The 27798-nt window shown below is 38.7% G+C and overlaps 2 protein-coding genes across 3 annotated transcripts in view; one reads left to right on the top strand and one right to left on the bottom strand.

Annotated features, from left to right (window-relative positions):
* The first annotated feature begins 366 nt into the window (after nt 1–366).
* On the top strand, nt 367–2948 carry LOC117206857. The gene is made up of 3 exons (XM_033446583.1): nt 367–519; nt 1498–2168; nt 2560–2948. The coding sequence occupies exons 1-3, from the start codon at nt 489–491 to the stop codon at nt 2788–2790; spliced, it is 933 nt and encodes a 310-aa protein (XP_033302474.1). The 5' UTR covers nt 367–488; the 3' UTR covers nt 2791–2948.
* Nucleotides 2949–4715: 1767 nt separating this feature from the next.
* Nucleotides 4716–27798, bottom strand: part of LOC117206856 (plastin-2) — a 45292-nt gene continuing 22209 nt past the window's right edge. Inside the window, exons 1-4 of one of the 2 annotated variants that reach the window (XM_033446581.1) lie at nt 12199–12391; nt 9378–9808; nt 7333–8551; nt 4716–6562 (exon numbers count right to left, since the gene is read on the bottom strand). In XM_033446581.1, coding sequence (XP_033302472.1) covers nt 6365–6562; nt 7333–8551; nt 9378–9808; nt 12199–12273 — 1923 coding nt within the window. In that variant the 5' untranslated portion in view covers nt 12274–12391 and the 3' untranslated portion in view covers nt 4716–6364. Of the gene's footprint in view, nt 6563–7332; nt 8552–9377; nt 9809–12198; nt 12392–27798 lie in introns of those variants that run through there. The other variant, XM_033446582.1, reaches the window with a different exon arrangement.

Raw genomic sequence — 27798 nt, forward strand, 5'->3', positions numbered from 1 at the left:
TCGCTTAACTGATAATGTGAAACTAGCTACGGTCGATATAGTAGAAAACACTGTGCCCCTTATCAAGTTGCTTTCCAAAAATGAATTACATTTATTTTTAAAATTCGAATTAAAATTACGCTGATCACTATTAAATGGAATAATGTCCATATGATAGGGCAAATTAAATTAAATATACCGATCGAAATTTCGTTAATATACTCTTTACAAAGATTGTGATTATTATTCGAAAGCACTTTATCAGAGAAAATATATTTTAAACGATGTAATCGTAGAATCAATGGAAACGTTATAAGACCCCGAATTTCGTTTTATATCTCGAGAGTTGCGAGTTACCCCAGATCGAAGTAGCATAATTTGCGATTACAACGTCAGTGGTGGGATGGCTTAATTAAATTACACGACGAGGTCGTCAGAGTATATCGGCGATATAAAAGGACCTTCAAGCCGAAGAAGAGTATTAAACCAGTTGAGAGCAGTGCTACAACATGCTCGTCTCATTAATCCCGTTCTTCTTAGGTCGGTAAGCCAATTTTCCATTTAACTATGTCTTTATCGTCAATCTGTCTGAATCGGGCCAGGAACTGCTTATGCAAACGATAATTCATAACTAATTGCAAATCGTAACTTCCTTCGTTAGCGCATGAAAAAACGTCTACAGGCGTTAATCGCTTGAAAACGACATATTAAATAACTATTTATCATTTATAACTATTTATGTATAATCGTTCGCTCATTCGCTTATTCATAACGTACGACTCGTTTTGCTGATAAAATTTTCAAATTAGAAGGAATATTAAAATAAAAAGGAAAAATTAGAATTGTTCGTGCTTTCGTCGTCATTTTGTTATGTAGAGAATGTGCTTTAACAATAATCTAACACGTCTGAACCGAGAGACTAATATTAAAATTTCCTAAAATCGAGAAGATCGTTAAAAAAAAAAAAAAAAAGTAAATGTACTAAAATAACTCGTGAAAAGAAACTAACGACAAAAATTTCGAGTTTCGCTTGCGTTGAAAGAAGAAACCGTGACTGTGTCAACTAGAGTAAGTGCTGTTTAGCCTAGTTCAGTGTTTGAGAATTAACGTCAAGATTTATTAAATATCCTGAGAAGTAAATCGTCTAAACTAGAACTAATCTAATTAAAGTGTATAACGAAAAGTTCGAATTCTGTGTGACAATGAGTTAGAAGCTGTAACTGTACCAATTGGAGCAAGTGTATCGAGTGCAAAAGTAGAATATATTAAAAATTATCAAAGATAAATCGACTGAGATAAAATACAAGAAAATGAATAATAAATACTTGCAATGCCATGCGTTTGCGTTGAATTATATAAAAACTGTGTCTAACAGAATATTTAATAAAAATTTCAAAGAATTCAGGGAAAAAGAATCGACGAACGAAATTAACTGATCTAACGTATGAAAGAATTAACAACGATACTCTAACGTGCGTCGAACGATCAAAATTATTCGAGAATTTTATCGTTTTTCAGTGGTCCGGGTGACGGTCGACGAGAGCGTCTGGAAATATGGACCAGAGTACGTGTTCGACGTAGAGATGAACGTTACTTCGACTCCGATGAACCACGATGGAGTTCAAACGTCGAACTACACAGTGATGAACCTCTTCTGTAGACCGACAGACCCTGATGGATTGTTCTGTCATTTGGGAAACGTCAGACGACAAAGCATTGACATCACCAACGACAATAAAATCGACATACCAGAGGAACAATCGAGACACCTAATGAGCGAGGAGCCATTCGAAATAAGATTCAGCGAGAACGGTATCGATTACTTGACGGTGAACGATCAAGTCGAAGTTGAACATTTGAATAATATTAAATTGATCGCCGAACGATTTAATATCGGAGTGAACTTGAATGGCGTGCCCGATGGAACGTTCCACATTACGGAGAACACGACGATCGGAGAATGTGGCGTGACGGTTGCGATAAATCACTATCCCTCCAAGAGAATGATGAACAAGATAAAGAACGACAGATACGATCTGCAATCTCTGCCACGATTGAACAAAGTTCCCAGCGAGACTATACTGATCCAGAAGACGACCAATCTGAATAATTGCAGCTACTACGCATCCTTCTACTTTGGATCTTATGGTGCCAATATCGTGGTCGAAGCGGATCTCGATTCGCATCTAGTGAGCGACTATTTTCCATGATATTCGAAGATTTAGAAGAAATTTCTTTCCTTTTAGCTTTCGTCAAATTTGTGGAAATTATTCTAGAATCATTCGAATATTATTCCTTGTAATTTGCGATTGTGTAATTCCTTGTAAATCTCATCTTCGTAATTTTATAACTCAGTTTGTAAATTTACCATTAGCCGTACTTTTGTAAGTTTAATCTTATTGGCAATCTCGTAATTTCTTGGAAATTGATGCTTGCAATTTTCTAATTCTTCGTAGATCTGACGTTGCTATTAGTTTCGCGATTCTTTGCACTTTTATTGCGATGCGAGAAAGTTATATCGTACGAGAAACTTGACAATTAAAAAATTAGATGCTATAACGATTCTTCTCTCGTTTCTAGGAGAGTTCGACTACGCGTGTCTTCGTGAGCGACTATCAGTTCGTCTCGTCGATAACAAGGATGGGCACTTTGGGCACGGAAAAGAAGAAACTGTCGGCTATGACGCAATACGTAAGTCTGTCTCTGAAAGATATTCGAGCAGCCAAACGAGAATTGTTCGAAATTCCTAATTCATCGATAACTACCATCGTGGCGAATTCAGAGACGAAGAGGATATTTCCGATGAAATGAATGGTTTTTGCGATAATTTGAAATACAGTTATAGATTAAAAAGACAAAGTATAATCTGTCGACGTCAAGCTGTAAGTTAAAAACAGACAACATATTAATGTACCATAGAATGTTTTGTCCAATTTATGATAAAAAAAATAAACGGAAGACAATAAATATAGTCTCGTATCGAAATACCTACAATCTCTCCTATTATGTATTCTATTTTATCAGCATCATATATCATTCACCTTAAATAATGCGTTTAACATTTACATTTTTAAAATCTTACATAAATCTTATTAGATAAATTTCTTTTTATTTAAATTACGGATACATTAAATTATATATCTACGGTGACCCACACACGTCCATGTACGCACAGAATATCGTGTGTATGTAAACGTATACACATTTGTTTTCTCTAGTTCAGCGATCATTGTAAATTGAAATTGATTGACGAATCGATTAAAACAAAAATACAGGGAAAAAGAACTCTTAGCGTAACGTGATTCGTGATCTTCCTCCCGCGTCCACGCGTGTCTTTCTTTCTTCTTTTTTCTCTTTTTTTTCCTTTTTTTTTCTTTTTTTTTTTCTTTGTTTCTTTTCCTAATCTAAGTTTCGCCTTAGGGAACAGAGCAAAATTTCTCTCTCCTTGCTAAATCTTAAATCTAGGTGCTCGGATTGCAAACGGCCCTCTTTTAAAAGACTTACGTCCCGATACTCGCGAACATTACAGAAGAGAATATCGAAACGCGTTCTTCAGCGTTTTGAACGTTTCTAAATTTCTTTCTCGTCCTTCGAATTCGATTATCTCGACTCAGGATACACGGAATGTAATTTCGTATCCTGATACTTCAGAAACAAATGCAGCCTGGTACGAGTGTTATCTATGGAATGGATAACGTAACGCGCGATTTTCGATTTCATCCAACAATCGAAAGGATAATTTGATCCTCGATCAAGAAACGCTTAGCTTGTGTCCTGTTTCTTTGAGAAACTTGTCTTGTTTCCTTTTGTTTCCACGTAGGAATGCCCCAAGCATCGATGGATTGCACGTTCGATATTTCATTTTCAAGTTACGATCGATCTTCCCAGTACGATCCTTTTTCTCGTACGATTCATCGATTAACCAATCGACTTTTAATCTTGATTTAATTGAGACCTAAAGAACATATAGTGGTATAGTCGCAGTAGAAAATGCACTTAGATTCTTCCTCGAATACACAGCGCGGTCCCTAAAACGTCTAAAAGCTGAACTTTCCGTACCAAGCTCTCGACAAGGTTCTCTTAAAACTTGTCGTTTCTCGCGATCGCGTCGCGCTTATTCGTCGCATATAATGCGCAAAATTTCTTCTCTAATAAAACAGAGGAAAAGAAGACGGTACAACAAGTACAAAGTAGATTCGGTCGATCGACTTTTCGCTTCTATCGCCAAATGACATTTTCCAACTACGAAAGAATGAATGAGACGTTCAGACGAATGAGACGTCGTTGCGATTTTGCATCGACGATGTACGAATTGACAGTTTAATCGTTCGATTGGAAAGGCGCGTGAATTTTCTGTAGCAAGTTCGAATTTGGCGCGCTACGCGAAGTTGCGACAACTTCGCGTCGCTCGATTACACCAGCCATTGATTCCTTAATTTCCTTGTAACAGCGAAATGTTATGGCTTTGGAAATATCAATCTGTCGAATCGTACGATATCGCTGCAAAGTGATTCGATGCGAAACTGCGTTGATAAAAGATTCGTACGATGCAAAATTGCAACGATATCGCGTAGTTCGTCTGCAACGAACCTAACTCGCACGCTCTTCCGGCTACGGAGTGCGCTTCGTTGCGTCGGAATACGCGCGCCAAATATAAAAAAACGTGTACGACCAAGAGGAACCAGCGTTGTTTCGTCGCTCGCTGTAGAACGTAGGTTAAAGCGTCCTCTTCTTTCTTTTTTAAATACGTAAGTACGTTTTGTTGGAATCGATCGTTAAATATTACAACAAGCATCCAATCACGATTACGATTTCGATATTTATAATGGCACGATTACAATGATCCTTGTGCGTTCATTTCGTTCGTCGACGATATATGGAATTGGTTCACGCGTCGCATCGATAGTATTCACCGTGTTAAATCATGGCGAATGACTGGGTACAACACGAAAATGAAAAAAAGCTCGACAAGTCACAAATTTACGACGATAGTTTCAGTTCTTATACGTTCTCCTTTGTATGTTGCTTTCGATTGGTATTATTCTTTCTTTCTTTCTTTTTTCTTTTTTTTTTTTTTTTTTTTTTTTTTATTAAACGAATCCAAATATCGCGTATAATTCGTCTTCAGACGTATCGTTCGATGAAAATGAAATATTTACCTGAAAACGATACGAACAATTTTTTACGATCTATTTAGAGATGAACATTGGGAAATGGTACCTCGCGATATAAGTTTCGTATAAAGCCGTTTGTTGTTTCTTTCTTTCGCTAGACGCATAGATACAACGTTTTCCTAGAGGTTTCGTTTCGTTTGAATTGCTCGCTCGATTGACTCATCTATCGAAGACATTGTCATTGTGAAGTTTTGACAATTTTCACACTCGCGGTATCAAACACGTGTACACATCTCAAATGTATATGTATATATGATCTAAGAATGTAAATATATGTATATATGTATATATAATCGACAATTTGAAAGCCACGTATATCCGGTATACGCGAATTATTTCGTCCCCTCGAGTTACCGAAGTCTCTTAACGTTCAGATATTTCGTATAAGATCGTGATCGTCGTATCGAATCTTCCTCTTATCGTCGATACCATTGACAGACAGACATCGTTACAAAATCGATTTATACAAATCTAAAAAATGATCACGGTTACAAATATTGAGACAGTGAGACGAGGGATATGATTGCGGAAACATTCGGAGAAGGAGAAATCCCATATCATAAACCACGGTGCACGGTACATACTCGGCGAACAATCAGCGATCGATAAGCAACATTATATCTCGTCGAAACATGTTTCCTTTCCGCAAAAAATGGGGGAAAAAAAAATTGTTATCTAAAGCGTCGTCCGAACCGTCCGATCGTGACAAACACTTTCCACTTGTATCCTCGTACGATTCTTACTGAAAGCTCGCTAGCAAAAGTCAACGTGACGATCTGTCCTCTACTTTCTTCCACTCTATCTATTAAAAAAAATTTCAAAAACCACCATTTGGAAAATCACTTTCGTCGCATGCTCTGAATCAAACCGAATCTTGCGAAGTATCTGCCTAACTAGCGGACGACGTGAAAAGAACGCGTTCGTTTAAATCGTCGTCTCTCTATATTAAGCGATTTCTTCCTCCCCTTCTCTCGGTTCGCTATTTCTCCACTTTCCTTTTCTTTCTTCTCCATTCTTTTCTCTTTTTTTCTTTTTTTCTTTTTTTTTTTTTGTCGCTCCGGTCTTGGAAAACAAACTACTCTAACCTAGGTGTATATACAATTATTACGCTCGTAGAAGAGACACGGCGCGCAAACCGTGGCTCAGTCGACACAGTTCCTGCCGTGCACAGCGAAAACATCGTACGCGGACGAATCGCAAGCGGCGCGACATTATTGACCGTTGTTCGCAATGTTGTTCTGCTGCTTCACGGAATCCATATTGGGGATGTAGTCCATCGCCATCAGACAGGCAAACACAGTCATCACCATCTTCGGTTTCACCTCGGTTATGTCCTCTGGCAGCGCGTACACGCGTGCGCCGCATTTTCGGGCCAAGGATATCGCGTACTTCGCGTTGTCCAGGTTGTTCTGCGTTAAAAAAAAATGAAATTCGCGTGAATTCGTGCGTTAATCTCGTGTAAGCGAAACGATCGTTTGGATGCTTTGTTTGTCTCGTTTCGTTCATCTTCCAGAATGTTCGTATCGTTTGGGTTTTAGACTTTTGATGCAAATCTCTTCGGTTTGTGAAAAATGTGAAAGAATCGTTTTGCGTATATGGTTTTTCGCTTCTACTTCGCGGTGACTTATTTTTTAAAACATCAGGTCTTTCTATTTTTAAAACGATACAGATACTCGGATATAAATATTCAAAGACCGCAGCTAGATTAAACGCGATTTTGTCATTTGAATTGTATATTTAAAACATCGAAATTCATGTAAATTTTATTATTATCTTTTTTAACTTCACCTTCGGACAGGTTATATTATATTACGTAAGTAAGAAAATAACGTTCGTATATCAGGCAAATTATGCTGCATTTTGCAGGTCTTTAAAGTCATTTAATACCACAGATACCATAAATGGCTTGCAATATTTTCTAAGGCAATGGCAAATTGTTCTATGCAAATCAACACAAGTTCCTCGATGATTATTTCGAAACTATACAAAAAATATTCCGATATTAAGGAAGACTCGTTTGTAATTTTCCACCGACCGTGAGTTCATTCCAGAGAGAAAAGTTCGCAACAAGAAACGACTTCGTTGAACTCTAACCGAAGACGTTCGCGATCTCGACAACTTTAAAACCAACAAATCAACCAAATTCTATTCCCTTAAAGCAACAATCCCCACAGCTCACCTCTTCGGTTCCACCTTCCTTCACGAGGTCATAGTTCACAGACCCCGGCTTAATGGCGTCGATAAGATCGATCACCACCTTTCCATCGGCTATCGACGAATCCTGGAAACCCTTGATACCGCTCGTCTTCCCTGCCGTTTGAAGCTTCGAGTTCACCCACTGAACGATCTCCTTCTCGACCAAAGTGCTACCTTGGGTGCCTGCCAGCGACGTGAGAATCGACAACGTGTACGATCTCATCAACTGCCAGATCAAAGCCAAAGTCAACGTGGCGTTTCCATCGTTGATATCCTGGCCAGCGATTCCGACCAACGAGAAGTTCATCGTTTTCCCAAGCTCGACCGCGTAATTGCAGTTCTCCAGTTTCTCCATGAACTTGCGCAGTTTCGTGAACTTTCTGTGCACCCTGTTCCAGTTCACGGTGCCTGGTTTGATGATGTCGTAAAGCTGGAAGATGACCAGACCATCGGCCAGATCGGAGTACAGCCAATTCACATGAGGCATCACGCCCATCGAGTTCATCCAGTTTCGATATGTTTTCTCTTCTCTCGTCTCTTCCAGGGATTCTAGGCCTTCGATGCTGCTTTCCGGTTTGTCCAGGCCAGGATAGTTATTGAACATATTGGCGACGAACGCGAGATTCAGCTTGTATATGCCATTGACCACGTCGCTGGGTGTTACGAAGCTACGGCAGCCCAGCTTGGCCGCCTGTTGCAACATAATTTCCGCTCGAGAGGTGTGGTTCGGCTCCATTAGAGCCTCCAGAGTAACTCCAGCCGTGTTCGGTGCGATTTGCTTGATGAGGTACGTATAGACCTCCGAGTCGGTGATATCCGTATGGAAATTGTGGCATCGCCTGGCTATACCGGCGTTTTCCAGATGATGGTTCACCCATCTGAGCAGGATAGATTCCGGTGATAATTTTAGAAGGTCTTCGATGCGTTCTCCGTCCTGTAGCAGAGTGGCCAAGCCTGGACAATTTTCCAGGGTGATCTGGTTGAACAGACCGATACGTATAATTTGCCATAGAAGACCCAGCACCAGGTGAGGCGAACCTTTCGTCAGATCGTGCGCGTCGATATTCACGATATTGCAACCGATAGCTTGGGCCGACGATAGGGCCAGCGTTAGGTTTTCGTGTTTCTTGTAGAGGGTCAGGTTCTTCTTGTTGATGGTACGTTCGTCGATCGTGTCGGGGCAGGAGTGATTGATTATTTTGCTGAAATAGAGGACATTCTTTTTAGTCGTACAATTTCTCATCAGTTAGGTAAATAATAATTGGATTTGTCTTTCTGAGCGTAAAAATAGAAGGATTCGTGTGTTTATAGGCTGACCGATTTATTAGATCGACCAGGATGTTTTTCGGAAAGGAAGAAATTAATTATCTTGGATAAAACTTCTATTAATTGCTCTTTCATGCAGTATTCATTGTTAGATATATTGCTTATAGATAGGCAAGTTACTAGAACATCTTCTATCTGCGTTATAATTCGCTTATTCCATCGCTGTCGAATTTTTCGTTTTTATTATTAAAATATTAATATTGCATCTTATAGGTGGTCCGATTTTCGAACATTCTTGAGAAAGACTATTCCCATACGACTTGTACAAAGTACAAGTTTTAAAATGTTCCCTGTTACAGAACAATTTATCAATGAAATTTTCAACAGCGATTAATTCAAATGGTAATATCGCACTGTCTGTTTATAGATCAAAATATACAATCGCAATTGTATACTCTAATTATACATTTTAATCTATAATAATTACTTGCGATTTGTCGAAATCCTCGAATAAAATCGTAAATGTAAAAAGAAAATTTCCTAACGCTATTTTCCAGCCAATCTAATAAAAATAGAAATATCGATAGGTTCATAGTGAAAGTGATTTATTGTATATAATCACACGTTGTAAACACATGTATTATATCTAATCACGCGTTATGAATAATCACGCAGATCAAAGAATCGTGAACGTATCGATAAATAACCTATTTTATACAAGTTACATACATATATAGATAATAGAAAATATAAATTACATACCAGAGAAGAATTCCATCCTTAACCTTGTCGTATAAGGTCTTGCCTTCCGGATCGATGAGCAGCAGATGTTTCAAGTCAGGATCGTGTGACAAATTTGTGTTGATCCAGTCGCTGAAGGCAAGCTGTTCCTCCAATCTAACAGAATGCGTGGTCCCTTCGCTGGATGCCTCGGAAATTCCTCCCAATGTTTCTAAATTCTCCTTCTTCGAGACCACTTGTTTAAACGTGGATCCCAATTCGTTCGCCTTCAGTTCTTTACAGAGTTTCTCAAACTCTTCGAAGGATAGTCGTCCCTTGTGTTCCGACCTCTGCTTGTCGTCGTATTCCTCGATCATCTGACGCACCTTGTAACCGGGCATCTTGAAGCCACAGATGTCCAAGGCGCTTCGCAACTCCGTAAGATTGATGAACCCGTCCCCATTCTCGTCGATCTAACAGAAACGAAGTTTCTTTAGATTTCCAGTCTCTTTCCGGCTGCGGTTAAAAGAGGCCAAGCACGTGCTTTTGCGCGTAAAGCGTTCGGGTGCATGAGCTGGATACGAGAGTCATGGAATTCAGGAAGATAGTTCCGGTCGCTGAGGATTCGGGTAGTCCAGTTCTCGGGTTTAGGATTTTTGGAATCTTCGGATATCCGATCAAAATCTCAGAGTGTTGACGTTAAATAGAAAATAGCTTTGACTCTTAAGGATTCGGATCTTCTAATTTTCGCATCTATCGTAGGATTCTCTTTGCTCGTCGCAGTTGGGCCGAAGAGACGTGGTGTTTGGAAAAAATAGCCTTGGGACTTGGAATTTCCAGATTTGTACATAGAACAGGATTTGCGGAATCTTTGGATGTTAAAGCTGGATCAGAGAGTCGCACCGTCAAGGAAGGATAATTTCGATTCTTCAGGATTTGAAGGTCTTATAATCTTCAGGTCCGTCGCAGGATTCTTGGATTCTTTGGATGTCAGAGATAAATCGAAGTACTGCAGTGTTCAGGAAAAATAGCTCTGGTTCTCGAGGATCGCGATTTCAGGTATGTAAAGTAGGATTCTGGAAAACTTCGAGCGCCGAAATCGAGTCGGACGGTTGCAATATTCGGGAAAATAGTTTCGCTTCTTAATAATACGGACCTTGAAATTTTCAGGTCTGTCGCAGGATTCTTGGATGTCTGTTGGATGTCAGAGATAAATCGGAGAACCGCAGTGTTCAGGAAAAATAGCTCTGGTTCTCGAGGATAGCGATTTCAGGTATGTAAAGTAGGATTCTGGAAAACTTCGAGCGCCGAAATCGAATCGGACGGTTGCAATATTCGGGAAAATAGTTCCGCTTCTTAATAATACGGACCTTGAAATTTTCAGGTCTGTCGCAGGATTCTTGGATGTCTGTTGGATGTCAGAGATAAATCGGAGAACCGCAGTGTTCAGGAAAAATAGCTCTGGTTGAAATTTTCAGGTCATAGCTTATGTTCAAGGTGTAAAAATGTACAGAATATATAGGACGCACAAAAATACACGAAACATATAAAACAGAAAATTCCTATAGCTTAATTGTGCCCATAAAAATTCATCGTCTAGTAATCATTTGGGTGTTAACAGGTTCAAGTACACGCTGTTTTAGTAAGAAAATAAAAACGCGGTAACTTCCTTAGTTCGGCTTTCGTACAATTCGATTGCTTATCTAATCGAATGGGAAATACTAGAAATAGATACGGTGAAAATTCACGCGAGTTCGGTAGCGGAACTTTCCGAGAAACAACCGCGTTCTGGAGGAAAATGAAACCCTTCGACATACGCTCGGCCAATCCCCGATCATTTAATCACGAGCGTATCGCACGTGTGAATGGAGGGAATAATGTTTCATCGGCGCCTTTCAACCAACGATATCTAGGTCGTCTGCAATAAAAGTCTCGTCGTTAGTTTTCAAGTGTGCAGTCGTGATTATAGGCGGTGCAATTTCCACGGAGAACAATAGTCAATGACGACGTTAGGAATGGTCGTGCATGCGCCTTCTTGGAAAGCTGCATCGGGGTTAATCGACAGTTCTTTATGCCAGTTCGCGGGAAACCGTGTTACAATCGACTAATTACCATTTTATTCTTGCCACTGAATCGTTCTTCGTTCATCGAGTTGGTCGTTTCTCTCCTATCGTCGCGAGACAGTTTTCATCGCCTTTTAACTCTCTCGAATACTCATAGATTAAAGAACATCACGCTTACTCTAACGCTACCTACTGATATAAAAGAACGACTGAGAATCTGGTTATTCTGTTTTATCTCTCCGATTATGAAATATTAAGGAATAAAAAAAAAAAGAGAAAACAAGTTTCGATTTTTGAGAACCCAGAGTATTCAAATTTACTATAAGATAGTTGGAGATTTTGCGTGATGAAAATTACCTAGAGGAGTTCAACGTTGGCGAAAGAAAAAAATAAATCTCCTTTTCGAAGATTCGGACGTTCGACTTTCCAGATCTAACGCACGAGATTCTTCGAACTTTCGAACGCAACGTCTTGATTCGCAAGTTTCTAAATTCATTCGGTGTAATATTGTTCCATTCTTGGAATTCACTGATAAACTTCTACACGACAGATAAATCAACGAATGATTCAACGCGCAATTACAATCCGCCCAAGCTATTTTACAACACTTTCGATTCACATTACCGTTCACACTTCTTTCGCGAGCATTCGTCGAGAAATCCGATTTGACGGTTAAAAATGGACCGGCAGATGATCGTGGCGTACCTTTCACGCCCAACGATTGATCGATTCGCTTCGCGAACACTCGAGCGGCTTACGTAAAGGCGTAACTCGACGGAAAACCGATTGAAGCTACTTACTAGGCTGAAAAAAGAAGAGAAATCCTTCGAGAACTCCTCGAGAACGTCCCATTTTTTTATCTCGCGGAGCTCCATGGCAAGAGTAGAGGAACGAGAACGTGGAAGGTAACACGCTCCGACAAAAATGATCAAACCGGGTTACGATGCTGCGAGGGACTGAATGTTGCATTTAGACTCGCTTGTTATCACCGTTATCGGATGTTCGATAAAAAGGAACGGCCAAGAAAAGAAATTCATACGATAACTTGACACCTTATCGATACAATGACATAATAATGTAAGTCATATCGAATGATTTTCCAATTATTCGGAACTTCATTTGTATACCAAATCGCGGAACAAAGTGGCGTAACAGATTGTTTATCTGGATGCTATCGCTTATCTTATGCGACTCGTTAATTGAGAGGCTCGGAGGATAAGCGATACGAGTGGCAACATCATTGGGAAAATTGCGGATCAAATTAGTATTTAACGGAAAAATGTCTATGTGTTTACGGATATCGAAGCATCGAACGATACCAGCCACTATCAACAGGAAATGTCGTGTCGATCGATCCGATAAATAAATAAATAGAAATCTTATTTATTGTTTCATATTTTCGATTTATAAATTCAATAGAATCAAAGCGTTGTGTGTCTAAATTTTTGAACTTGAATATTCGACGCGAATAAAATACCTATCTTCGAGTGTTTTCAAACGTTAAAAGAATTAAACGTCGACATTATCACAGGAAATAAGTTTAGGTATTAGATGACTTTAGATAAGTATAGATACTATTATACTGTCTTCTGTACTTATCTGCTTTACAGCAAAATAATACACTCGAACCATTTTTTCACTGATTACCGTCAGCCTTTCGATCGTTTCTTTATTTTCATGGTCAAAGCTTCGCGCCACGAAAATGTTTCATCTGCGACGAGACAGGTAAGCAGAAGGTAGAAACGATACAATACGTGAAATAACCGCGCAACCTCATAAAACCGAATTGTAAACCCGGGCCATTATTGACAGACCGAAAGCACAAACTGATTAAAGCGGTTTGCCGGGTTTATCGCGTTAAAGTACCGCGATTAAATGGCCAGTTAATTGTTCCGTGTAACAATCCCTAATAGAACGATAATAATCGTCTATCTGAAAAAAAGCAATCGCATAACGATTAGCGACCGGGAACGATAACGATTGACTTTTTAAAAATTTCGTAACAAGCTCATGACAGTCGAGGTATACGGAAAACTCTTGTAGTTACAACATTTCACCATTATTAATTCTTTTGAGAAAGTCACTTTGAAAAACTTGGCGTGATCTCCTGCTACACTTTCCTAACATTTTTGTAACTTTATTGGAAATTTTCATTTCCGAAATGTATATATTTGTGTATGTAAGTAAGTTGGTGCAAGAAGCGCCGATGTCGTATCTTCGTAAATCGCAAAAATGACAAAAATTGCAATTATTAAAAATAAACTATTGTATATTCTATATAAAAAACGAGGATTTCCAGTTCTATCCAGAAACGACTGTAACAGCGTTCGTACATGCAATGTAAGAATTTTACGTAAAATAAACTTTCTCCAAAAATGATCAAAGCCAACGTAGGAAACGCAAACAGCCTAAGTTTCAATTCTCTCTTTCCGTGTTAGAAGAAAAGTTCGAGACAGCAGGAACTCCTGTGTGAGGAATTATTTGGACATGAATTTTCCAACGTTTTCTTGTGACCATCTCCACGTACAAATACCTAGACTTTATAAAGCTGATATTGGTACTCGTTGCAGCAAACCACAGATATATTTTCGTATAACTAACAACCAGACTGGACTGCTTATACGTTTTTTAAGAATTTGAATGTAGATTACATGCGATATACAGGGTGGTTGGTAACTGGCGGTACAAGCGGAAAGAGGGTGATTCTACGGGAAAAAAGAAGTCGAAAATATAGAATAAAAATTTTTCGTTTGGGGCTTTGTTTTCGAGAAAATCGACTTTGAATTTTCGCTCGGTACGCGTGCGGTACGTTACAACGTCATTGTAGATCGTTGTCTCGATAGAAAAATAAAAACAAAATTTTTATTCTATATTTTCGACTTCATTTTTCGCCTAGAATCACCCCCTTCCCGCTTGTACCACCAGTTACCAATCACCCTGTATATTATATTTGGCCCGATCATCGTACTACGGGTTATGCCCGTAATATTTACGTTTGGTACGATCATCGTACTACTGGCTATGCCCGTAGTTGTAGGTTAAGGGGTTAATGAGGCGAAACCATTAATTAAGGACTAATATTTCGTTGATGCAACGTTCGATTTGTGGTTTTCTAGAACGCGGATATTTATCAAACTTTATACTTTTATGATACGATGAAGATGACGAATAGAGTTAAAGATATAGCTCGCTAACAATTATTAATGATCGAAATTGCAGTTCAATTAATTACGTACGTCAATATTATATTTTCGTTATACTTTATATACAGGGTGGTTGGTAACTGGCGGTACAAGCGGAAACGGGGTGATTCTATGCGAAAAAGAAGTCGAAAATATAGAATAAAAATTTTTAAAATTTTTTTTTTAATTTTTCCATCGAGACGACGATCTACAGTGAGATCCGTTGTAACGTACAGCACGTGTACCGAGCGGAAATTCAAAGACGATTTTCTCGAAAACAAAGCCTCGAACGAAAAATTTGTATTCTATATTTTCGACTTCTTTTTTCGCCTAGAATCATCCCCTTTCCGTTTGTACCACCAGTTACCAACCACCCTGTATAAAAATATGCGAAATACCCAAAGCAAGATATATATTCGTTATAATATTTGAAAGATCAAATAATTCGGATTTTTAACTACTTTGATTTTTACGCGATCGATAGGTCGCTTTCTAGATAACCGCGAGTATTTTGTATGAAAAAAGTGAAAGAAACAGAACGAAATAGAAAGTCGAGTAATAGACGTGTTTCTCGTTGAATTTTACGTATTGTCAGAGATAAATCCGAGTCCCGTGGACGAAGAAAAAATTCGTGTAATTTTCTACAAGATTAAAAGACTAAAAAACGTAGTGCCAAACGGGATAAGCGGGCGTTCTTGATTAAACGATATGAAAGTAACGTCACGATGACTTAATATCGTGGTATTGCGCTGGAAATACCGAGAAGTCAAGCGGAGCGCGTTGACCCGGCAAAATGCAGCAATTCGATCGTGGGTAATTTGTAACCAGGTCAACGTAAATGTACCTTTCCACCTACCATTCTCTTTACGAAGTCGAGTATCGATAACTGTCTCGTTTTTCACTCGGCACACGATCCGATCCGCTTTATCGATCAATTCATAATGTTTCTCATTGCACTAATTCTGCGTAATCGCATTACATTAACGTTAATAAACCTAGATCGAGTTGTTTCAGATATTACATAACGTTTGCTGTCGTATAATATTTGACTTTATAACTTTCGAAACTCTTATATTTACATATCAATGGAAATAGTCTGCCGTATATTTAACGAGATTAAATTCTTACGCAGTAACAAAACGAATTAACTTGGACAAATGTTACTCCTAATTCGATATTCGATGCAGGGATTAAAAAGAAATATCCTCTTTGGGATCGATCAATGGAAGAGATTGAGATCGGTTAATAGAAAAGAAGAACAGTCCTAAACGAATCAAATCGATGTTAAGTCCGAGGTTAGATCGACCAAGAGCAAGTAAATAACGTTGAACTTCTGTTCAAACATTCGACCCCGTGTGTCCCATTTACACAACCATCGTTCTATTATCGTTTCCTATTTTCTATGATAAGAAATTCCGAATATCCTGGGAATCTACGAAATCTACTAAAAAAAAATTTTAAGAACGCAATCTTGAATTTATTTAAAAAATAAATAAAACATGCCACGAGAACCCTTCTGATCGCAAGAATTTAATATCATTGATATTATTATCGAAGAAAATTCTACCAAAAGACACCTTTCAATTTTTCTTACATTTCGTTATACTACACTTTGCGTAAACAACACAATGATATCTATACCTTTGAAAAATAGCAGAAAATATTAAAATAATAAAATATTACAAATAATAATAAAAATCACTATTTCATCGACACGTCGACATTTCGTTGCGTTTCATGCACGCTCCGATTGCCTCTCGAACCTTAGCAACGAACGATCGATGTTGCCCCTTAATGTATGTAACTACCTGCATCTCCGTGCAATCTCGGACACGGGTCGACTGTGAACTGAATAACACGCAAAGACGTGAGAAAGCACAACGTTAGCACGCAAAGACAGTGACCAACCAGGAAAACAAACGAAGAACAATATAGTGCATTACAGAGTTGGCACGCTGATTGTGCAACTGGCAAGAGTTATACATTTACTCAAGCTTGAAACGCCTACCGGTTGCTTACTCGGCTAGATTGTTCGCTTTCTCGAACTCTATGGGCTGCGACGATCGGCCGCGATCCGCGGGACGTGAAGAGGAGTTACAGGCGTATCGTTGGAAACGCATTTTTGCATACGAAACGCATCAGCGTTCTCTGGCATCCGGAAGGTGGATCGTAACGTAAGGAGCAGCATCGATTGCGCGAGTATGCCCGAGAATGTTTCGCATCGAAGACTCTGTTCTCTCTCTTCTCGTTCCACGGTGTTCGAACGCGAACAACGGTTCTGCAATTTTAGTTTGTACGTTGTCTTTCGTTTCGTCGAAGGCTTTTTATTTACACAATTCCACGCGTGATTTTTTATGAAAATTTTTTATGAATAGAGATTGTACCGTCTACATCGACGATATACGTATGAAATTTTCTGTTACTTGGCTGGGTAATTTTATTTTATTTTATTTATCTAATTCGATTGTTTCATAATTGGATTCTAATAAAATGCGATGCAAATATAAAACTTTGCATCAGTTAGATAGGCAATTTTATTTTATTGTACGAAGATAGAAATGTTTATGAAATCCAGTTGTCTCGTAATTGAATACTAATGAAACGTAATGATCGTAAAGAGTTGAATTAGTAAAATCCGGAGAAGTTGGGTGAAACAAGAATCTAGCTCAACTCTATGTCAGTAATTTGAACTAAACTTGAACTTGGGTGTTTGATCAAATATCGAGTATCTATTAAATCTATATATAACTATTAAACGTACTTGTCGTTGCATCTTCGACACCCGAAGTTCAGTCGCCTGTTCTAATTATTTATACCAAATTTCCATTATTAATTCCACAGTGTAATGATAACAACGATCAGAAATTATTCGAGAAGAGCTGCTCTTTTAACGCTATGTAAAGGTATCTCATTTTACGTTTACGTTATAATGATAGTTCATTTTATTTTCCATTAATTTACCTTTACTCCGGAACTAAACTGTTTTCATTTACAAACGCAATTTTCATCGAAGGCCTCGTGCCTTTTTCAAAGCACGTTACTCAGGGCCCGTTTCACAAATAGGTAAATTACGTACTATATTCGTACTCCTAACATAAGCGTGATTGCGTTTCCCCCCGTGGTCACGGCGTTTCGGAATAATGAGTACAAAAAGCTGAAACACCGTGCTGTGTAATGACTTTCTCGAGTTTTTCGTTGGCCGACTGTGATCTCATACGCTTGGAATTACAAAGGCACGATATTATTGTAGCCAGCCTCTGGTACGAGCAAATGCAACCTCTCCGAGATTCGAATCTCAGTTTATAATGGAGCTGGTCGAGCGCTTGAAAGACGCTATGGTGTTAGAGATTTTACTTACAAGAACGCATGCTGTCTGATATTTTATATGTGTCAGCGATGTCTCGGAGAACAATTGTATCCAAACAACGAGCCTAATTTTCACTGTAATTTATTTATCCTCGTAAATTGTCGTGTAAGCAATTCTTCTAATTTAGACTTGTACACGTACTTTTAATACTTTCGCAATTGAGAGTCGTTTGGAGCGGAATAAATCGGAAACCGATTGCCGTACAGTACTGTCTTTAATACGTAGTTAGGAGAGGTGTAAATATAAAAATTTGTTTCATAACATCCTGCTCGTAATCACTGATCCAGAGGTATTTCAATTTAACAGACGCGTATAATATCGATTACAGAAGCTTGACGCGTGTTACTTAATTTGTACGTGTCTAATTTTATTTTGTAAAAATCGTACGCGATGAATGAATACGAATTAAAAATTACAGTGTGTATCCTAAATTGTTAGAATCGCCTATGGCCCAACGCACAGTGCGGCATGCAATGAACAAAAATGAAAATAATCATTGTTCGATTTTGATCTTATTATTCGATGATAAAGTCAGCCTGTATGTAATATAAATTTAAAGAAAATCTCGCAAATATCGACAGAGGATTAGTAAAAATCGATCGTACGTCAAAATCTGATCACTTGAAAATTAGCTCGCTCGTTGTACATTCTCTTTCGTCAATTCTTGTCAAATAGCGTACGTTATATCTCAAACACGGAGAATTTGGGCAAAAATGTCCTTCTTTCTTCGAAGAACAATTTTAAAAACCCATCCGAACCATCCTGTAATTTTGATTGTCCTGTATCAAGAAGTTATTGTATTACACTGCTATATAATTTTCATTCGCCACCAACTGCTAGCCCGAATGTTATCTCTTTAACGAAATTCGTAATCGCGAGTTGATCGAAGACTGGATTTCTGACCACGCCTATCCCAAGAAAATTTTCAAAGCTACGCAAAAGCTTCGTTCTTCGCTAAATGTCGACGCAATATCTGACAGAATAGAAAGGTGAGATAAACGATTCCTGCGTGACACTTAAGAAAAGTATTTTTTTCAAAATTAAAAAGATCGTTTCCGACATCGGCGATATTTACATAAACGTCACTGTGTATGGTTAGGCAAATAAATAAATATTCAAGATATTTCAACCGTGGCAGGTAGTAGGGAAAACGCTAATAAAGATTTCATGAGCAGACTTTTACTCACGCCGGATCCACTGATATGACGTCTCAGGAAAACTGCACATTATATGCATTTTTAATCTTCGTCCTGAATCTTCGCTCAAACGCCGTACAGTGGTACGCGAGAACGGAGCTCGCGAACGTTGCCTGCGAACGCGCGAACCTGTTCCGCGAACGTGGCTACCTTTGATTTTCATCGCGAATCCTCGTGCAAATTCCAGCACTGTGCGACGATACGAGTGCCTCTTTAAGGCTACAGGAAGAGATACTTGTATTTTATCTTAATCTTTCAGTGTGATAACTAAATGTACACACGTCTACGTATATTCCTGAAGACGTTAAAAAAGTATCATCCTTTACGATAGGAAATCGTGAACAGAATTTTCAAGTTCATCTATACCTGTGCACGCTATTTCTCCGCATTTTTTGAATTCCCTTTAAGTAGCATAATTTCACATCGGCGCTATATTCGTTAATTACTTTAAACATATTCAAAAACTGTCTCTAGGAGGGTCGAAACTGCTCGAAAACATCGATTTTTCCACATAACCGCGTTCCTATAATTCTCAACGATGCGAAAGGGAGCGCCCAGTGATTTCGCGGCGAGATATCGTGGAATAGGTCGCGAAGGGCGCACGAGGGGATATCCAATCTCGCCACGAGGCTTCAGCAGATAGGTTGCTCGGACACCCTGTAGACGCGGGTGCTCGCACTGTTCACACTGCTGAGCCGGGGTCAGACTTCTCTCTCGGTTTGCTTTCATCCTGAGAACTGGTTTCGCTGGCGTCGCGTCGCATTGCGCTCTCTGTCCCCGCCCTTCTGTGTTCGCGTGTTCCCTCCTCGTCCCTCTTTGGAAATCACGATTGAATTACCCTGGAGGAAAAAGTAGCCAGCTCCGCTGTTATTTGTACTGTACGCGGTTGCGTTAATAGACAATCTGGACTAGGCCAGAAGAAACCACCGTGAACTCGCGAGCAAACGGTATTGCCCTTAATGCGGCATAACAACTTTTGCCTCACTTTCTTCGTCTAACGGATGATCGTCTCCTCGCCAAGTATCGGCATCGTTGGTGCAAGTGATACATGGACAAGTCATACCGTCGTTCAGGTATTAAAGTTTGTGTGTTCGAAGAGCAGAGACAATTGGAGATGTTGCAGTAGCTGGCGAAAATATCTGGACATTTACATGGATATCTTTTATCGGTATATCACGTGTGTCGTGTGGAACTTTTGAAAATTACCACTTGTATCATTAAATCGGTGCTTGCAGGATATGAGGGATAATTTCTTTCGCGTGAATAAAATTTTCGGGAATTCCGAAGCTGGTAGAATTCTGCAACTTCTTTTCCGGGGTTTTCTAGACGCTTGGGTTTTATGAAACACGTACGATTCCAAAGTTTTGGCTGGTAGTGTGCATAAGTGTGTATAAGTGGAGATAAGAAAGTTCGTGCAGGAGCGTGCAGCGTTAATCTAGAATTGTTTGTTCCTTCGTGGCATATTTAAAAGTATTCTATACGATATGCGATCCATTGTAGAAAGGCTACAGAAGAAGGACACGATAAAATCGTTAATTAATCTGGCGTTATCAAAATTCTCTTTGTATTTCATTTTGTACTGAAACATATATTTTTTCACAATTTAAACTATTACTCGTCGTGATATTGGAATATTGTTTGTATAGCAATTATACTTCCTTCCTATCTTTAGTTATTTTACATTAAAATATTGCTTCTTAGCCTCGAAGTGACATTAAAATCAACAAAAATGTTTCCACGAAGCTTTTTCCCTGTCAGTTTCGAACGCTGTCTATAATTTGAAATGCAAAATATTTCCATAAAATACGTACAACAACTAAACACAGGTACATCGATGCATCAACGTTTTCATTTTCGATATTAACGTATCTCTTTCACCACGTGCAAGTAATCATTACGATGACGAAATCGTCTCGGCGTGTCGCGAGCAAGAATCAACGATATTGCAAAATTGTCGTAAAATCGAGGTAGGAGTTATAATTGTAAATCCGACAGTGCAAACATGACAACAGCGATAAGAAGTTTCGTAAAGGGACGCCTTTACGAGACTGGGGAAGAGAAATTCCTGGTAAAGCGATAGCGTAAATTTGGGGGATATGGAAGGATTCAAGTACAAAGTGTATACGACGCGTTCCAGATTTCGATCGTTGAGTCAACGAGTTTCCTTGATTTCAAGGTAACGATAGAGGTGACTTAGCTACGTCACGATGAGATTCCACCTACATGAAACACGTGCGACGAGTTTGTTCTTCCACGGCGAATGCTCGATGGACTGAAGTCGAGCTTGCGGATACGTACGCGTAGTGGATTCTACTGACAATTACGTAATCATATGCAATCGTGCAAGTGTATATGGAATATACAGTCAGCCACAAAAGTTTGCATATACTCCTTCAAACGTAATAACAGAATTGACAATATTTAATATTTAATGGTAATATTAAACGCTGACAATATATTCCACTGACTTTCGTATCAGTTTCGTAAATTTTCTGTCGACTGACCTTAGATACATTTTAAAGAACACCAATGTACATTTACATATCATGTACGTACATATATTTACATATTGCGCATTATGTATATACAGGGTGGTTGGTAACTGGCGGTACAATCGGAAAGGGGGTGATTCTACGCGAAAAAAGAAGTCGAAAATATAGAATAAAAATTTTTCGTTCGAGGCTTTGTTTTCGAGAAAATCGACTTTGAATTTTCGCTCGGTACGCGTGCACTTTATCGTGTCTCGTTATAACGGATCTCACTGTTGATCGTTGTCTCGATGGAAAAATGAAAAAAAAAATTTTTATTCTATATTTTCGACCTCTTTTTTCGCGTAGAATCACCCCCTTTCCGCTTGTGCCACCAGTTAAAAACCACCCTGTATATTACAGAAACTTTAACTCCAGTAATTTTGTCGACATCAAATTTTACATTCGTTAAATGTAAATATATTCTAAAAAATAGCACAATATGTTACGATGCCTTTGCCAATGTTTTCCGATATTCCTGGCATCGAATTGTGTATTAATTGTATATTAAATATAAATATTTGCAGTTATGTGGGAGGATTCCTTTATGGGAATAGTAAGTTACAAAAGTGTACGTACACCTGTTGCGCTTACACGGAGTCATAGAAAAGTAGAGTATAAGTGCTCTATAGGCATCGATAATGGGCTAAAGGCCAACCGATAAAATTAAACTAAGACTTTTGTGCTAGACTGTGTGTATGTGTCTGTGCCTATACACTGTTTCGTGAGCGTAGAATCGTAAAATGTTAAGGAAACCGAGTAAGAACGATGGTTATTCGCAAGACACACCTACTAATTGTCGAATACGATCACGAATAAGACGACAGTCAATGATGACGAAGGCTGATTAGTCATTGATGACTATCATCGGTTCGATTTAAAACGTTTGCTAGGATTTTCGAAACGTCGACGGCTCGTCATCGGAAATACATCCACGCTGGTTTATCGCATGCGGAATGAAGATAAAACGCAATTAGACGTAATTAGAATGCAGACGAAGACTAGTGGTTAGCAGTCTAATGCGGAAAAAATAACTGTACGTATCTGACGTTAAAATTCCTTGGAACAATGCCGTTCAGCTTAAACTTTCTTTATCTTTCTTCGCAGAACACGGAAGTCGTGCGGAACAAGCGTACTAATTGCAATAAATTATTGATCTAATTTAACAGAAGATAGGGTGGTAGAACATAAAACGGTTTCTATGTAACTGCACGACTTTACGTCCTTCGTGGAAGAATGGTCATTGTAGATAGTAAAACTTGTGACACTGAAACGGTAGGACGTTCGGTAATCGACACACGTAGTCAACTATAAGCTCAGAAAGCTCTATAGAAAGAACTGTAGAAATCACGAGGCTCGATATGACACTCAATCTCCAATCGATAGAAATAACTAGGGAAGCTAGACAAGCCAAACTACTAAAGAAGTCATGATACTAGACAAACGAAGATAGTACTCGACAGTAAGAAGGCGGAACCAGAAATAGGAACTCTTAAAGTCATTAGGATTCTTGAGACCCACGAGACCTTCGTGATCATTAGGATTTCTGAGGTCAGTGAGATCTTCCATCGTCGCAGTCGTTCGGATAATTGACCCTACAGTAGCATAATTGAAACTCCGGATTTGCCATTAGAATTCTCAACGTCAATCGAACCTCTGAACTCTAACTCTGAGGGACTTTCGAACATCCAAGGTTTCGGAGATCGTCTCGTTTCTCTAACGCATCTCAGAGACCTTGAGACTGTGACATTTTTGGAACTCCAAGATCTAGAAACTGTAATATTTCTGGACCTCTGTGACTCTACAGGATTCTGAAAATCCTTAAACTTTTGAGACTCTAATAAATCTTTGAATCCCACGGCATCGAGCCTCGTAGAAATTCGCATAACCCGGATATAAACATCGTAACCGATGGTGCCTCCTGATGCTCACATATACATTGGCTGAATAGAATTTAATGACTTCGGTATTATGTATATTAATTCTAAACAAGCTTGAGAATTTCTACATTATATTCAGTGAGTTCAAAATTACATATATCTAGGCTGAACGGTTTCCAGGTCTCCTCCATTGAGTCTATGCGGCTCTAATTTACCAACAGCAATTGGAGCTTTTGTAAAATAAAACACAGCGATAAAAAGGTACTTATTGAAAGAGAAAGCCATAAGCTTCGTATTCGAAAGTGTGAAATGTCATTACTATAGAAATTCTATCTATATAAATTCTATATAAATTCAGTATCTATATAAATTCAGAGATTTATAGCGCGCTTCCAAAGTAATTCGATTCTAGTTTGTTTTAAATTGATCTTCGCACGTTTACTCGAATCGTTAGAAAATCGATTTGCTTCGTTGCTGTGGCAGCCCTTCGGTTTCCAGTTTCTACAGTTTCTCGACAAAAAATATTGAAAAAAATATAAATGGACGAGTATCGAAACAGCAGAACACGCGAATTAAACGATCTGTCGTCGGACATCGAAAGTCGCTTAAACAAAAACGTACGGCGCAGGAATATCCCGGTGATCGAATAATTCTGGTGTGGAAACCACGCAACATGGAAACTGCCTGTAACGTCCGACGAAATAACAGTTTTCGTAACGAATCGTGATACTGTATGGTACGGTTGGTAAGTTTTTGTCAGCAGGTTTAATTTATATGCGGCAGACTGCGCGATGCGTTGTCACGCGGAATAAATTACGGCCGCGTTTTACACGCGCTGCTGAAAGCTCGGCAATGATCCCTTAATGGGCGTCACGACAGAGTAAAAAGTTCGCTAGTCGCTTCGGAGTTAGTTCAAGTGGCGATAATTGAACAGCTTCGAGCGAATCGTTCTTGATTGAAGGATACGTTTCGTTGCCGCTCCTTAGTTTCTCTCGCTGCACACGTTTAATCTAATTCCATTGATATTTTACCACAAATCATCGGATACACCTAGAAATTACCATACGGCAGAGTAAAGCTTCGAGTCGCACAACTCAGATTTGCGTAACTAATAATTTCGTCTTCCTCCATATTTTACTTTGCAATTCCAATACAAGCGAATAATCGACAAATTTAAAGAGGACGTGGATGAACGAACGCTTGCACAATTCTATAAGAATTTTCATAGTATTATTTATTTTTATAGTACGATCATTGAATTAAGAGCAACTTTTTTTAACGACGACGTGTATACCTATAATACTATAAATTAAGTCGTTCTTGGTTACTGAAATTGTTACTAAAATAAACGATCGCGTACATGACCGGCTCAGCAGGTAGAGTAATGCTAGGTACATGAGTACACGATTAATTTTCTATTCTTATAAATCTTCTATATAAACAATGGTAAATTTAAAACACAGTATTTATGACATCCCATTCGCAAAATTGCAAAATTATACAACTCGTCTCATTTGCCAATTCGCTAATATTATTAATTGGTAAGTGATTGTACGCAAGGGCCCCTGAATTGCACAATCAAACATATAAATACATATTGTCCTCTTTTAGAACGCGAAAGTAACAGTTGTCAAAACTATGTTGTCACTTTCGTCAGAATGGAATAAGGCCAAGAGACACAAAGGACATACGAGAAACGGATGTTCTCTCTTACGTAATGATTTAACCTTTCCTTACTTTATAGCTACGTTTATCATCCCTGGACGTTACATACTCAACGGCAAGTACAATCCTCTGAAGCCTACTTTCATCGTGAAAAGCAACGCTTCGTATACGCGACGGATTAAGGAAGACGTACAACAACATATGGAAGCTTCGCGTATATCGCGATAACGATGAAGGAATAATCCCCTGTCGTACAGCGTATTCTAAAGTCCAGATACCTACATTCGTAACCCTAGGTGTAATTCCACCAGTCAACGGAAAAGTATGCTATCAATGTTAGTCTATTGGATATTCTGCATTTATTATGAGTTGTTGCAGCGTCTTGAGACGGTAGCCATCGATTAATCGTTACACGATTGTCCTCGTAGTCGTTCTCTATACGTCGAGACTTTTGCCTCCACCGGTCGTGTCACACGCCATTCGATTCGTGCGTGATTCGGTTTCCAACGTAGGCGAAAGTGAAATCTAGCGCGATCAAGGTTAACGATGCCGATCAATTACCGGTATAATTAATCAGCGAGCACCGAATCGCGTGGCGGATGTACGCGAGGAATGCCAACTATTTTCGCTGATCCAGCTTCCGTATGTTTCGATTCATCGGAGATTCGTCGGAAAAGGCGTTACGAGCATTTAATACACATAAAAACAACGCACTTTGTAATAGCCGCAAACTAATGATAATGATTTTCTACAGTGCGCGCGTATCTTCAATTCTAAATTTTTGTCCATGTTTTGTCTTATGTTTTTCTGGAACATATTATTGAATTATACATTTATATAATATTACGGCTTTTCTTGTCTCGTTAACCGACCAACCATAATCGCCACTCCTACCGCGTCCATTTCCGTGCCCCTTTGCTAATTGACCGCTGCACGACCCAGGTAGGTTTTCTCTACAGGGTGTATAAGAGAGTTCAAAGACAAAGGATCTTCGACGTAACCTAAGAAGCCGTAACTTTCGAATTTACAAAGCCTTTTATGCCCTTTAACAATACCTTCTTAAAACATACGTTCAATTTCAATTTCTCTTGGACACGTTAATCGAGAATTAAGAACTTTCTTGCTTCTTTTAGTGGATATATCAAAAGGTAAAGTTTGTCCCCGTAACTTTGAAAGACTACGCGCCAATCTACCCGAGGCTTTAACGCTTTACAAATTATAAAAATGTAGCTTTGAAAAATATGGATAACGCCTAAGACGTTGCACACGTTCGTCCGTTAACTTTCGTAAAGAATTTGAATTTTAGCGAACCGCTTTGATACTATTCTACACGAACAACACTCTAACAACTCTCTAATAAATTACCAAATATTTATATAACTATAGTCAACAATACATACTATAGTCACAATCTCGTATAACCTTGCAAAAGTACATTAAAACTCACAAGTACATGTACAAACGTAAAATAAACATAAATAAGAAACGCAAGTGCAAACTAAAGGTACATAAAATCGACCGATTGGCTGTTTCCCTTGTAAGAGATATACACTACGCACGCGGCTCGTGCTCCAATTTTGGTTGCACGCTCGAGATGTAATAAATACAATTCGAAAGTAGAACGCCTTGAACCCTATAGTTACGACTACTAGCGAGTCGTTGGAACTAGTTTCTGCTTGCACGGAAAATGGGACAAAACGTTGTAACGTTCAATTTACGTTGGCTCGTTGGTCTTGCTCTCTAAAGTGCAAACACTATCCAGTAAGTCGCCGGGAATTGGGCTATTAGCTAATTCCAGTGCTTTGGGGTTGTACTACGGAACGAGAGTGTATATCGCGGTACGAATTGAGTTGAAAGTCGAGGTTTGTGAAAGGTGCAGCTCTATAACGTATTGGATAAGCTTCGGGTTATTTATTGTTGTTAATACGACTCGTGCACTTCCGCTTGTAAGTATAGAGACACTGATCGATTTATGGCAACGGTATGTCAGTTTTATCAGAGTGTATAAATTAATGATGAATCACTCGTTCGAGGGAGAAATTCTTGTGGAATCACCGGTCGATAAATCTAAATTACCTATTAAAAAACACAGCGGTAGTATATTTTATTATTTGCTGTATACTACTGCGTCGAAAGTTTTCCTATCGGTTTAGACGATTTTTCTTAACTGTCATTTAATTGGAAAATTAAAAACTCTGAAGAGTCTGTCGAGTAACGAAATAATTCTGTAAGAATTTGTCGATTACGAATGCCAGTTTTATCGTTGCATACCGATACGCTAATTTATATCAAACAATTAAAGTTAAAACGCGACTTATCAAAAATAACCAGGTGCCCGGATATTTTTCAACACGAATATATATGATATTTTACGTGAAATAATTTCACGACCGCGTTTACTCGAAACGTAGGATCCAAACACACGTTCGAATGGGAAAGAGAAATACATTGAAAGACATATTTAAATAACAAGACACGTGTTTGAACATCTTCAAAAGCATATGTATTTGAATGACAGAAGACAGGTTGAAACATCTTGGAAAACATATTCAAGATAATATTGTACCTACATAACGAAACAC

This window comes from Bombus bifarius, unplaced genomic scaffold (assembly GCF_011952205.1).
Source record: "Bombus bifarius isolate JDL3187 unplaced genomic scaffold, Bbif_JDL3187 scf7180000008008, whole genome shotgun sequence".
Lineage (NCBI taxonomy): Eukaryota > Metazoa > Arthropoda > Insecta > Hymenoptera > Apidae > Bombus > Bombus bifarius.

What these genes read in the sequence shown, in the direction of transcription:
- LOC117206857 (XM_033446583.1), top strand. Translation starts at nt 489, where the DNA reads ATGCTCGTCTCATTAATCCCGTTCTTCTTAG. An exon ending in ATTAATCCCGTTCTTCTTAG is followed by an intron (nt 520 to 1,497) that starts GTCGGTAAGCCA and finishes ATCGTTTTTCAG; the next exon opens with TGGTCCGGGTGACGGTCGAC. An exon ending in CGGATCTCGATTCGCATCTA is followed by an intron (nt 2,169 to 2,559) that starts GTGAGCGACTAT and finishes TCTCGTTTCTAG; the next exon opens with GAGAGTTCGACTACGCGTGT.